Below are 12,628 nucleotides of genomic sequence, written 5' to 3'. Positions count from 1 at the left end.
TTTTATTTTTAGCATGAGTCTATTTCTGTATGTATGTTCTATTAGAGATTAGTATTTCTTCAACTATATGCCACGTGTAAGAGGTCAAGCACATTTTGAGTACAAAGCTAATAATAAATGAAGATGTTTTCTAGCTTGAATACCAAACTCTCGACAAACCATTCATTATATTTGCTACAGAAACTCACAACACACCTGCCTCACTTTTGCCCCAAACTGAATATTAGCCAACTGTTGTTCCTCTCCGTGGAGAGAAGTCTGCCAGGTGGTGAGGCGACACTTAGTACTCAACTGCTGCAAACAGTTGGCTTCCTGGCTCTTCCTTCCAGAAGCAAAATGAGTACTTGGATAAAAATGGATCTTCTGTCCTCTTTCAATTAAAGATAAGGTTTATGGCAAAAGCAACAAGCAGACATTTCAGAAAACAATACAATCTATGAGCAAACTTATGAAGTCATTCCCAGCAATGTGGGTCCTTCATGTTATACTTAGGAACTGGACTTATTTTTATTTACATTGCATATATCAAGAAGTAGACATCTCCTCATCTCCCCCACTCTCCATACACAAAAGGACAATATCTTTTAAAAATTCTCCCTCTGAGGCAACTGGAAAAAGGAGACAGGTCACCTCCCTCCAAGTGTCCCACCTTTCCCATTGTTATACTAGTGTGAGTGATATTTCTATTAAAAAGCTCACTGGTGAGCCTGTGTTTTTATTCCTAAGGCAAAAGTCACAGCTGGATCCTAGCTGAAGCTTACCTCCCACGTTAGTGCCAAGCGGCTCACAGCAACGTTACTTAGTCCCATGACGATGGCAAAAAAGGAATTCAGATTTTTATACTCCTTACAGCTGAAACACAGGAGATGCGTGTTTGAGTAAAATGTTACTTCTGTGTGAGATAAAAAAAATTAGAGTTCTATTTTCTGATAGTCATTAATATTTGTCAGGGCTCATTTATGAGAACAGGCAATGATAGATTTAATGTACTGTAAAAGTTCCACTTGGGTGACCATGTTCTGCTGTTTGATTTCTCATTGTGTTTTTAGAAAGTTGAAGACATTAGCCATTGAGGTTTGGGATCTGAGAAGGAACTTAAAGACAGCTACCTTAGGGGTTGTTGTTATAATCCCAAACTTGCTAAAAGCCTTGTTGGACCGAGAGGGAAATATCTCATGGGGTAAGAAAAAAAGTGAAATGTCCTTGGAGATTTCTAGACCTTTAGCCTGAAGGTGGATACCCTCCTCTGGCAGCTTGAGAGGGCACTAAGGGAGTCTCACAGCTGCAGCCACCATGGCTTCTACCTGCCATGCAAATGCTACTTGTTTGTTGAAAAATATCAACTTATAAGGTGTGATCTCTATAGGCTGGGCACTCAATCTCAAGGAATTTTAAAGCTGAGAAGTAACCTAAACAACTGACCAAGAAATAACCTTCTCTGTGTTTTACTGACATCAATGAAGCTGATCATTTTGAATCTGTACTTACGCCATTATTAGCTTTTATGAATATATGTTTGGGAATGAGACGTGGAAAAAAACAGAAATTCTTATTAGAATGGTGATGTTTAACACAGGTACTTGGTTTAACCATTTTTTAGAAAGAGGAACCCCAAACTTCTTCATACCAGGTCCCTGAAAAGGGAAAGAATTCATTTTGCAATAAGCATAAATCCTTCATCCTGAATCAATATGGTTATCGAAATTGACTATATCATAATGAAATCCTGTTTGGATTAACATTTTTGAAAAAGACTAAATTGTTGCATTTGCTACCCATTGCAAAGGTAGCAAAGAGTAATTCTTGAATTGTCTGTGTGGAGATGGAGAACATATTTCAGAGAAGCTAGTGTGTATGGTCCCACTGGTGAGAAAGCAAGTGAGGCCTTTGGTGTGCTGGGACAATGGGTCTGAGTTCAGGAGCTGAAGGTTATTTAGAAGACACCTGGGGCTAAAGGCAGGTACAATTGCATCTATGTGTTTGCCTTTGTCCTTTATGTGATCTTGAAAGAACAAATGCAGGGCTGTAGACCTGCCTTTCTAGTCACTGCCTTGTTATCAGCTAACTTTATTACCCTATGGAAGTCATGAAATTTCTCTATGCCTCCACGAATGTAAACAGAGGAATAAGAACATCTGCTTCCACCAACTTCACACAGTTCTGGGCAGGCAAAGAGCTTAAAACAAATATGTTGAAGTTCTCTAAAAATATAAAGTAAAACAGATGCTACTGTCACGAGGTTTCAACCTCATTCTTGTAGATCTCGGATTTAAAAAGTCTACAGTCTTCTTCAGCTGGGCTGTGTAAATAGCTTCTCTATAGGACGGCAAATGTAGCACAGGGCTTAATAATGGTTAAATAACATAAACTAATTTATACTGAAGGCCAAGTCCACCTACTCGTTCACATAAACAGAAGGGAGAGGGATAAGAAAAGCAAAAACATGAAAAAAAAAAAAAAAGTCCTGGATGTTCTGAAAGGCTCTCCCATGTTGCCTCTGTAAAATAACAGGATCAGGCCCCAAAAGATTTTCTGGCTCCCCACATTTGTGTGCAGATTGCCTCTCTCTTCTTGTTGCACTGGGCACTGCCAGGCTAAGGTGAAGAGAGAGAGCGTGCTTCTTCTAACGGGAAAGCACATCTTGTCATAGTTTCCATAATCAGCTCATTCCAAATACGTGAAGGCATTTGTCCCTTGCCATAAGGCTGTGCAGACTACCAGGGAAGTGGCTATACTCTGAACCAGAAATTCACAGGCACCATTTTACCAAGCCTTTCTTAAAATAGCCAGCTTTGCCATATTAACAGATAGCAGCTTTTGAATCCAAGGGATTTGGTATTCTATTGAACCCTCAAGTTGTTGGCAAATAATTCCAGGCATCTGGCAAACTGATATCTATAAAATGTCAAGCAGCCTTTACTTCTTTGTTTAGCCCAGGAAATCAAACTCCATGTTTGATTTTGGGTCAAGAAAATTGTCTAGCTGGGGTCACTTGTGCTCTCAGCCTTCCTGTGTGCTAGAGCTCCCTGCATTTAGAAAGGAAAGAAGTCTCACAGCCATAGGCCACATTTAGCATTTTATTTTTAGCACTGTGGTGATACCAAAAACATGGAAGTAAACAGGAGGTTGTCAGGCATATCTAAATAGCAGGAGAAGATTAAATTCATGTCAGGGAGAACTCTAACTGGCCCCTGTAGTAAAAAAATTGTTTCCCATGAAGTGCTGTTTAATAGAATATTTATAAGATAGATGCTTCTTTTTCTGATGTTTGTAGTGATGATTTTCATGTACCAGGTTAGCTTGCATGCATTTTACCGATTTAATTCTGTCTGGGCTGGATGTGCTGCTGTACATGCATGCTGCACTGCCCTCTACTGGTGAAAATGTGTCATGCTGGACATTGACTTCAAGATCTTTTCAACTGAACTTTCGAAGTATAAGGGAACTTGGTTTACGGAAGGAATTTTAAACTAAAGGAGGCAAAACCGTCTGAGTAGAAAGCAAAGAGCAAAGAGAGGTCACAACTTCGACTCCAGCATCAGTGCTGTAAAGAAGTTAATTTATCTATTGATGTTAAATGCTACAAAATATAGAAGGGATCCATTACAAGAGTTTGGTTATTCCTAAGACCCTGTGTTTGGCCCTCTAGCAGTTCCCAGATCCTGCTTTTCTTTTTAAGGTGTAGTCTAAGAAAACAAAATGAAAACACAGCTCAACATTTTTTTTTCTCTTTCCAAGCTAAATATACTTACTGGGCTGCTATCTTAATAAATTTTTTTAATAGCTGAACACGCTTGCTGAGCTGAGAACAAAGGCAGATCTCAGTGACGACCCAAAACTGAATTTCATTAAATCTCCTCAGGAACAAATCCAAGTTTGCTGTGGTCTTTTTAAAATTATGCCTTCCAAATGTGTGATAGATTAGCTCCAGCTAGAAAATAAAGGAAAACAATTTTGCTTATTTTTTTTTAAATCAAAACACCAGCTAGGTTTCTCTATTTGTCAAGACAGTGTTTTACTGGTCAGCAAATGTGAATTCAATCAGACTTGAAGGGCTTCCATGAGGCTTGTTAAATATATAAATATAAACTAGGTTTTACTGGCTTAATATACACAGGAAGACATGGCATACTGTAAAGATTTTTCTTTAATACTCAAAGGCTTTATAGCATGCTTTATTTATAAGCTCAGTATGCAAAATAGGTCATGTGGTTTCCATATTGTAGCACATATTAGCACTTACAAACTAAGCAATGCCAGCAGCCTTTATCCTTGCTATCTCAGCTACTAACACATCTGATCCTGCATCTTACCTCATGCACGCAGTTGAAGAGTTCCCAATCATAAATTGTCATCTGGTATGCTAAATCTTTGGAGCTCATCAGTTCAAAAGTTCCCACTGTTCCAACAGTTGGGCCTTCCTGTTCTGGTAAGGGAGTCTATGAATAATAATGCAAAAATATATCAGAAACTCAACACAGACAAGTATTTAGCACTAAAAGCTTTCAGGAGTTTCTGAGGGGAAAGGATTCTGGAGATGGACGCTTTCAGGAATATCTGGAAACTCTGAGGAGAGATGCCTCTGCTCGCAACGCTAGTTGCTTTAGTGTCGTCTGTAAGTCACCAATCATCATTATCATCAATTCCACTGACTGAAAAATGTGAACCGCGGCAAATAAGATTCAGTGAAGAGTGACCTGCAGAGGTTCTCTTCTCTTACACTCAGGCCTGGGAGTTCCCTGGAAACTCTTCTTTTCCCTGGTAAAAATGGAAGAAGTCCTGGGAGACCTTTTTTCTCCTATTTCTCACTGAAGCTGCTGTAAAGCAGGTAATGGCATGGCAGTTTGGGACATTCATCCACAGTGCTACTTCCTGCTGCCGGTGGCCATGGTAACACTGCTGCCTCTCCATCTCTTGGGACACACTGCCTGGGGTCATGAGGGAATGGAAAGCTCTGTGAACTGAGGTTACACATGATGTCTGATTCCTCTATTCTTGGGCAGATGTTGAGCTGAGGATGTTATTCGCATGGTCATGGTGTTTTGGGCTAGACATTAGAAAGCCAACGTCTGCTACTTTCTGGAAGACCCCTCACTAAAAGTTTCCATCTGACTTGCTTATCTCAGTTTTATTTTATGAGAAATGATCTACAGTGTTTTTACTTAGTGAGATGAATGATATGCATATATAGGAAGCACATGTATAATGCAATAGATTTATATATAAATAGGCAACACACACATTACAAAGTTCCAAAAGTCACAAAAGTGGCTGGCACAGTGGCTCACGCCTGTAATCCCAGCACTCTGGGAGGCCAAGGCGGGTGGATCACCTGAGGTCAGTAGTTCAAGACAAGCCTGGCCAACATGGCGAAACCCTGTCTCTACTGAAAATACAAAAATTAGCTGGGCGTAGTGGCATGTACCTATAGTGCCAGCTACTCGGGAGGCTGAGGCAGGAGAATCGCTTAAACCCAGGAGGCAGAGGTTGCAGTGAGCCGAGATCGTGCCACTGCACCACAGCCTGGGCGACAGAATGAGACTCCATCTCCAAAAAAATAAAATAAAATAAAAAATAAAAACAAAATGATGCTAACTATATTTAGATACTATCCATGTCAGAAGTCCTAATATTATACAAGTTCCATCATCATTTTCATCATCATCACTGTATTCTACAAACTCCCACTGCATTCTGGGCACTAGAGAAATTACATGTTCTGCAGGTAGACGGTCCTTGCATTTGGAAGTTTACAGTCTAAGAGAGGACCAAGCAAGGTTACAGTTGAAGGGAATCAACCCTGTCTGGCCCATACAGCACTCCACAGAGGCAGCATCTGCTGCTGGTCCTTATTTGCAGGTATAAAGGGACAGAAGCAACAACACACGTGACACCCAGAGATAAACAGGAGGGGAACATGAATGAATTTTTGGGAAGTTATTGGGTATTTGGAATGAATGTGTGGTCTGAACAGGATCTTGAAGAAGCTGGGCTTTAAAAGACGAAGCAGACAAGCTTGGGCAGGTGAGAATAGCAAGGTTTTCCCTGAGCATCCAGGATGGTCCCTTGGGGTGGAAGGATGGCAACAAGGGCATGAAGATGGGGAAGCTGTCATGAAACTTGCCTGGCAGGAGCAGAGAGCACAGGGGGTCCCCATGGACAGTGTGAACAGTTAGTAGCACATCTTCGTGTACCAGATTAGGAGTTTGTGTTTTGTAATAGACTAGATAATAGACCAGGTTAGTGTCAGCTTTAGAGAGCAAGTGACTCTGAATATAAACCCTACTCTAACTGCGTAGACTTGGATTGATTCCCTAATCTCTTGAGTGTCTGTTTCCAGCTCTGGTAAATTGGGGTCATGATACCTATCCCTAGGCTTGTTAAGAGAACTGGATAGGAATGATTTCAGTGAATCATGTAAATACAGTGCCTGGCACAAAAGAGGTCCCCTCCCCCAAATCAGTTCACTTTCTAGAAGTGCTGCAGCAATGCAAATACACAGAAAAGTGTGATCAGTACAACACCTGGATGTAGGAGCGAAATACTGTTGCTCCCAATTTACTCTACACAGGGGACAGAGGACAGGGAAGAAAAGTGATTCCAAAGTTTTAAATCTTAGGGAACTGAACCGAAGCTGATGGGCAAGTAGCATATGGAAACAAATGAGGAGAATGATTTCAACCAGGGTAGGTCCTAGGTAAAAAAAAGTTGGGGAAGCTTATACATTTTAGGGGTTACGACTGCCTCTCAGAGGATCAAACTGGCCCTGCACATTCTTCCTTCCCTCTTGCAGCTGCTGTGAACACAGCCCCTCTGCTGCTCTGCGGAGCTGCCCCTCCTACGTTATTCCTGCTGTTCGCTCTCTCCTCAGGATTGGAGATACCCAGTACACCTTGCTCCTTCTTTTACTTGAGGCTTTATAACTTTACATAAGGGGGATAAGTTTACCTAACAACACAGGGAAGAGTCTAATATTAAGAAATATGCAAAGTTCTTTTAGTCGTGGATGCTGGTCTATCACTCCTGCAACCCTTTTGAGAGTAACGGAAAGCTCTATTGAGTCTCAACTTTTCTTTCAGTGGGCAGGGCTCACCAAGTCTCTCTCCCGGCATAGGGCAGGTTGACCCCTTCCATGAGCCACGGAAGAGGCAATCTGAGCAGCAAAAGGTGCTTCTCCCTTAGAAGTGGGGAATATAAATGCTCACCCTGGACCCCAGAGGAAGCGCCTCCTTGGGCCATTTTCTTGTACATAGCTCTGCGGAAATGTCCTACAGATAAGGCATAGCAGAGCTTATGTGGAGCCTGCATTGCACAGACAGATCTGAAAGCTGCTTACACACAGACACAGAACTCCCATGCATTTTCTCCCCACGGTTTTTGAGCCATGATTTCTTTGCTAAGGCTGGAGAGGGGTAATTGGGAGAGTAGCATTGTTATCCTCCCATTTTCCAGATGAGGAGACTAAGACATAAAAGGGATGTGTGGATTGTCAGTGACAAAGAGATGGCGAAGGTAAGCTACCCGGAGCATCTTCCTTTCCTCGTGCGCCCACACCCTCTGTGTCTAGCTCTGCTGTGGCCCTTGCTGCACTGCATTCTCACTGGTCACATGCGGGGGTGCCTCACTACACTGTTTGCTCACTGAGGTACAAGGACCATGATGGTTTTGTCTTCAAGACCATTTTAGAGCCAGAACCATCTACAACGCCTCCGATGATGTGGTAAGTACTAAATAAAAGTCTGAGGAACCAGTGAATGGAAAAAAGTAGAATCACATTATATACTACAATGGAGTTTTATAGGAATTTGCTCTGTACTGATATTTACACTTAAATAAAATGTGAAGAGTAAAGTTTCAGAATCTGAACCCTTAACCACTAGGCTAACTCGCCAGCACTCTGCTAATTCTATTATAGACCACACAATTTAAGGCTAACATTGAACACTAAGACTTGTTCTATTCCAGGCTGCTTGTGTTAGTCTCATCTCTCTGGCTTTAGCGTAACTGCGGTAAGGGCAGAAGCTCTGGGGCACTTGGTTTAGTGTCGCACAGAAGCCAGCACAGCCCCAAGCACAGAGCAGACCCTGAAGAAGCGTGTGTGGATGGATCAGAGAGTGTGGCCAACATTCTCTACTGCAGGGTCATCCTCTGTGCGACTCCTCCTCGATGGGCTGTCCTCAAAGGGAATCTTTAGAAAGCCAGAGAAGGAGCTCACTGTCCACAGTTATGTGAGGCAGGTAAGGTTTGGCCACTCACAGCACAATGAATGGCAGAGCGCTGATAGGGAAGAAGTTCATGCCCAGGGTACTCAATGCAGAGGACATTCCTTCCAACGACAGAGGCCTTAAAACAGAGGACGAGCAAGGACTAAGAACTTGGAAGGCTGTAGGACTGTGTGCCAACAAACAGAGGTTTAGAAAGTTAGTATCTGCCCCACAGGGAGCTGAAGACAGTCTGCACTCCCTGTGTCTGCGCCATGTCATTTGGCACTGCGGCCAAGAACCCTCTGGCAAGAGAGTCCCCAGCACCCGTGCAGTAACATGTCACATAGCACCTTTAATGGGGCTGCGCTGAACTGGCTTTTTATGGCTTTCCTTTCCAGGAGAGGGCAGCACGACTCATTTATGACATTTTTTCCCCCAATCCTTCAGTATTGAGAAATATTTATTTAGAAAGCAATGAATGTAGATGACTAAAAAAATATACGGAAAGGCGGGGGGCAGACTCAGATCTTATAAGGCTGGTGGTTGAGGAAACGTGAGCGTGCTTATGGGCTGTGATGGATGAGGGATTAGCAGGAAAACTAATGCCACATTTGCTAAGTTCCTCTCCAAGTGAATTCAAAATATGGTAAAAATCCACCTATCCTCACTGGAGCACACAAAATGGTACTCTCTAAAACAAAAAATCAGGATTATGATGAGCCTGAAACAATCTCTAAAAAGTCCAAGGAAGAGAATCTTGATATCTATAAGAGCTGATCTGATCAAACTTGAAACCTACTCATGCATCCCTTATGTAAACTCTCTCCCTAAAATTGGATGCAGTTTACCTCTGGCTCTTGTCTTGTGCCTTTCTTTTCTTTTCTTTTTTTTGAGGCGGAGTCTCGCTCTGTTGCCCAGGCTGGAGTGCAGTGGCGCCATCTTGGCTCACTGCAAGCTCCGCCTCCCGGGTTCACGCCATTCTCCTGCCTCAGCCTCCTGAGTAGCTGGGACTACAGGCGCCCGCCACCACGCTCGGTCTTGTGCCTTTCTTAAAGGAGAAACCCCGTGTATCCAAAGACTGAAGAAACCAGTTTCTCTACCCTCTGAATTGGCCCTCTAGGCTTTCTAAGATATGTTACTAGCTACTCACCTACATACCAAATTCTGGTAGGATAAATAGAAATGGACGCTACCACCTACTTAAAAGAGAGCAGGCTACTCAGTTATTAGTGTGGTCCTATTAGTCCTTTCTTCACAGAAAGATCTGTCTGTATGCTGGGTAACAAGTGTTTTTGGAGACTTAGGGAAGGGTCTGGCCTTTGCCTTTTTCTGCATAAGGTAGAGAAAGTGCTTTTGGGGAACAGCATTTCTCTTAGATCAGATGGTGGCTTTGCCATAATGCAAAGGAGCCTGATAAATAGTGATATCTTGCTTTAGAAAAATTATTTCCATCCTGGTGTAAGTATTCAGATTCTTAATATTTAAACTGGGGACATACCAATGAGGCGAATTACAACAAAGAGTTCTGAAAGCTGAATTATGCCCTAATAGTGGTGCTACTTGGCTAATTTTCACAAAAGAAAATCAAAACCCCTGAGCATCTCAAATGAACACCTGAGGCTTACCTAATAGACTGCAGAAAAAGAAAAAGCTAAGTACCATTCAAGATTTTTTAGCCACTGGGTTCAGTGTGACTGCAAAATTAGGCTCCAGACAAGTTTTTCTGATTGCAATGCTGCTCTGAGCAGGCCATCCACACCTACCAGTGAATCGAATTGCTCTCGCGGGCAAGCAAACAGGCGTCCATTAATGGTGAGCGTCGTAAATACTGAAACATCATTAGGTTTGAGCACCACCTTTTCTGTGAACATAAAAAGCATGAGATTGCCTATTAAATACATCTGAGATTTGCTGCACTGCCCTAATCACACCAACAAATTGCCAGCTTGGTGAATTACCGGAACACTCAGAGTGACTGCATAAAATAGAGTACTGAAGGGATCCACGGAATAAAAAAGACAGCATTCATGCAGCCCCGCGCCACTCAGGATGCCATCAGAAATGGCCACAAAAAGGAATAGAGATGCCAGAGGGTCAATTCACCCAGTTTTGTGCTGCAACCATAATTACTGAGCACATAAAACCCGCACTTGCTATTTATCTCACAAGTTATGTTTCCAGATGGTAATCACACCCAGGACTTTGGACATAGAAAGATCACTTTTTAAAAACTTTGGAGGTTTCTGAGACCTCACATGATTTTAGATGCAAAATTTACTATTGTTTTTTCACTTATTCCCTAATTTGCAGGGCAATAGAATTAACTAGATTAAGCCTCCTCCTACATTAAAAAAATTAGTTCTTCAGATGAGAACATGTCAAAAAAATTAAAAAATTAGTTCATTTAATAAACATTTATTTTGTATTTACTGCATGCCAGAAACTGCTCCAGGCACTGGGGAGACAGAAGGGAACAATACAGAAAAAAAAACCCACTCCAAAAAGCATTACATCATAGTGGGAGATGCCAACAATAAAGAAAAGAAATAGATTAGAGAGTGAGAAGGCAAGGAGAAAAAAATATCGCAGGGGTGGGGTCTAGGAAGCTTGTGTAAGGGGAAGAAGTTAACATTTTAGAAAGGGAATGAAGCAAATGAAGGAGGGAGCTTCAGTGAGACACTGACATTTGGGTAAAGACTGAAAGAAAGTGAGGGTGAGACCTGGGATATCTATGGGAAGGTGACAAGGGGTCAGGGAGGGCAGACATCCTGGGCCTTGTGCAACTGGAGCAGAAATGGAAGGGAGATCTTAACATCCAACATGCATTTAAAAATCCTCCATCAGTGGAATCATTCACCTTAAAACATGACAGAAATGGCTCACCTGTTCCTGAAGGATTCCGCCAAATGGCTGCCAAATCATGACTGGAGAAATGAACCTCACTGTTGCTTCCTCTAGTCTCTCACTACGATATGTGGTCATTCCTAAAACTCTTGCCAGCATGAACTGTAATTGTTTTAACTTACCGTCTACCTCCTCCCTGGCCTGGGAACAACCTGGGGACGTGAGCTGTGTCTAACTCATTCTTTCCTTCATAGCCACACTGTGGCCAGTAAATATGTGATGAATGAATAAATGACATTTCAAAAATGCACCATGTAATCAAGGACAGTGAAAGGAACTGTAATCCCGTGGAGGAAAAATATTCCTCATTTCATTTGAGCCAGGCTCCTAGCCTCTCTACTGAGTAAGGAGAAAAACCATCATCAGCTTCAAAGAACTAGCTTCTGACCACTTCCAACTTTGGACTTGTAGAAACCCATGGCCTTGAGCTTGTCCAGCTAGATTTCCTCTTGGGGCCCATATTTTTCAGGGCTCCAAGGCCTAAAACTTTTTTGAATAGAGTTTGAATTGAAAGAACTCCAGGCCAACATCTACACGACAGTCCTCAGTTCCAGTCACCTTTCCGATTTAGAGTGGGTACCTACAAGATAGGGGACATTAAAAACCCAACCCACCTCTACCCATACTGTTTCTGCTATTAGTGGAAGCATACATAAGCACCAGTTCATCCTCTGGGTGAGCCTCACATGACCACGCTAACTCCTTACATAGTTTCTGCTTGGATGGAATGTCCCATTTTGCAGAGCCTAAAATATGAATTAAGGCTGTTACCTCCTCCGGAACTCATCTTGACTATGATCAGGCCCTCCCCGGAGCCCAGCTTGTCGGCAACTGCACTGATGACTTCCTTCACCGAGGTGGCCACTGGCACCCGAATGGTTGTGTAGGTGTGGTCCATGCAATAGACCTTAAACAGAACTATCCAAAGGCAGTAACAAGGTAGTAAATCAGTCTTAAGAGTTTTCAATAAAACTATAGTTATGAAAAATGTTTAGGCATCCTCTCCAATTTGCATCATTTTGCCATTTTTATTACTGTATTTATTCATACTCATTTACCCCTATTCCTGCCCCTTCTAAACTGCTTACCTTAGCATTGGTCTAAGAATAGGTGCACATATGGTTGCCAAGTCCAATTAAAAGAACAAGAGATATTGGTGAAAACCCCACAAAGAGGTCATGGGAAAAAATTGAGAGTATCTTCAGGCTGATGTTCAGGGTCTGAAGTGCTATACTGTAGGCAATTCACAGATCACTGCTACCCTGTGTGGCAGTGGGGAGACACCATTCACCTCTCTGCACACAGGAGGGCTTCCGCCTGGGCCATGAGCACGTGCTGACACTCCTGCTCACTTGCTTCAGTGGCTTGTGTGCTTTGGGGCCAGGCCATGTAAGCTCGGATGCTATTTAGCTCAGCAGACTTAGATCAGCAGATCTGGATATGGCACCCAGAGGCTCAACTCTGAACACAAAAATCCTGGGAGCAATTCCCATTATTATATTATAATTCCTGGGCTTAGA

General features: G+C 42.5%; 1 protein-coding gene across 6 annotated transcripts in view; it reads right to left on the bottom strand.

The window, feature by feature from the left end:
• RAPGEF4 (Rap guanine nucleotide exchange factor 4) overlaps nt 1–12,628 on the bottom strand; it is a 317,379-nt gene that overhangs the window by 22,030 nt on the left and 282,721 nt on the right. For all 6 annotated transcript variants that reach the window (XM_034954511.3, XM_034954513.3, XM_034954512.3 and 3 more), the window contains 5 exons: nt 11,880–12,026; nt 9,968–10,065; nt 4,314–4,439; nt 3,753–3,931; nt 762–852 (listed from right to left, as the gene is read on the bottom strand). In XM_034954511.3, coding sequence (XP_034810402.1) covers nt 762–852; nt 3,753–3,931; nt 4,314–4,439; nt 9,968–10,065; nt 11,880–12,026 — 641 coding nt within the window. The remainder of the gene's footprint in view (nt 1–761; nt 853–3,752; nt 3,932–4,313; nt 4,440–9,967; nt 10,066–11,879; nt 12,027–12,628) is intronic.

Source organism: Pan paniscus, chromosome 13 (genome assembly GCF_029289425.2).
Source record: "Pan paniscus chromosome 13, NHGRI_mPanPan1-v2.0_pri, whole genome shotgun sequence".
Taxonomy (NCBI): Eukaryota; Metazoa; Chordata; class Mammalia; order Primates; family Hominidae; genus Pan; species Pan paniscus.
Note: the sequence above shows the minus strand (reverse complement) of the source record. Positions and strands in the feature narration are given on the sequence as shown.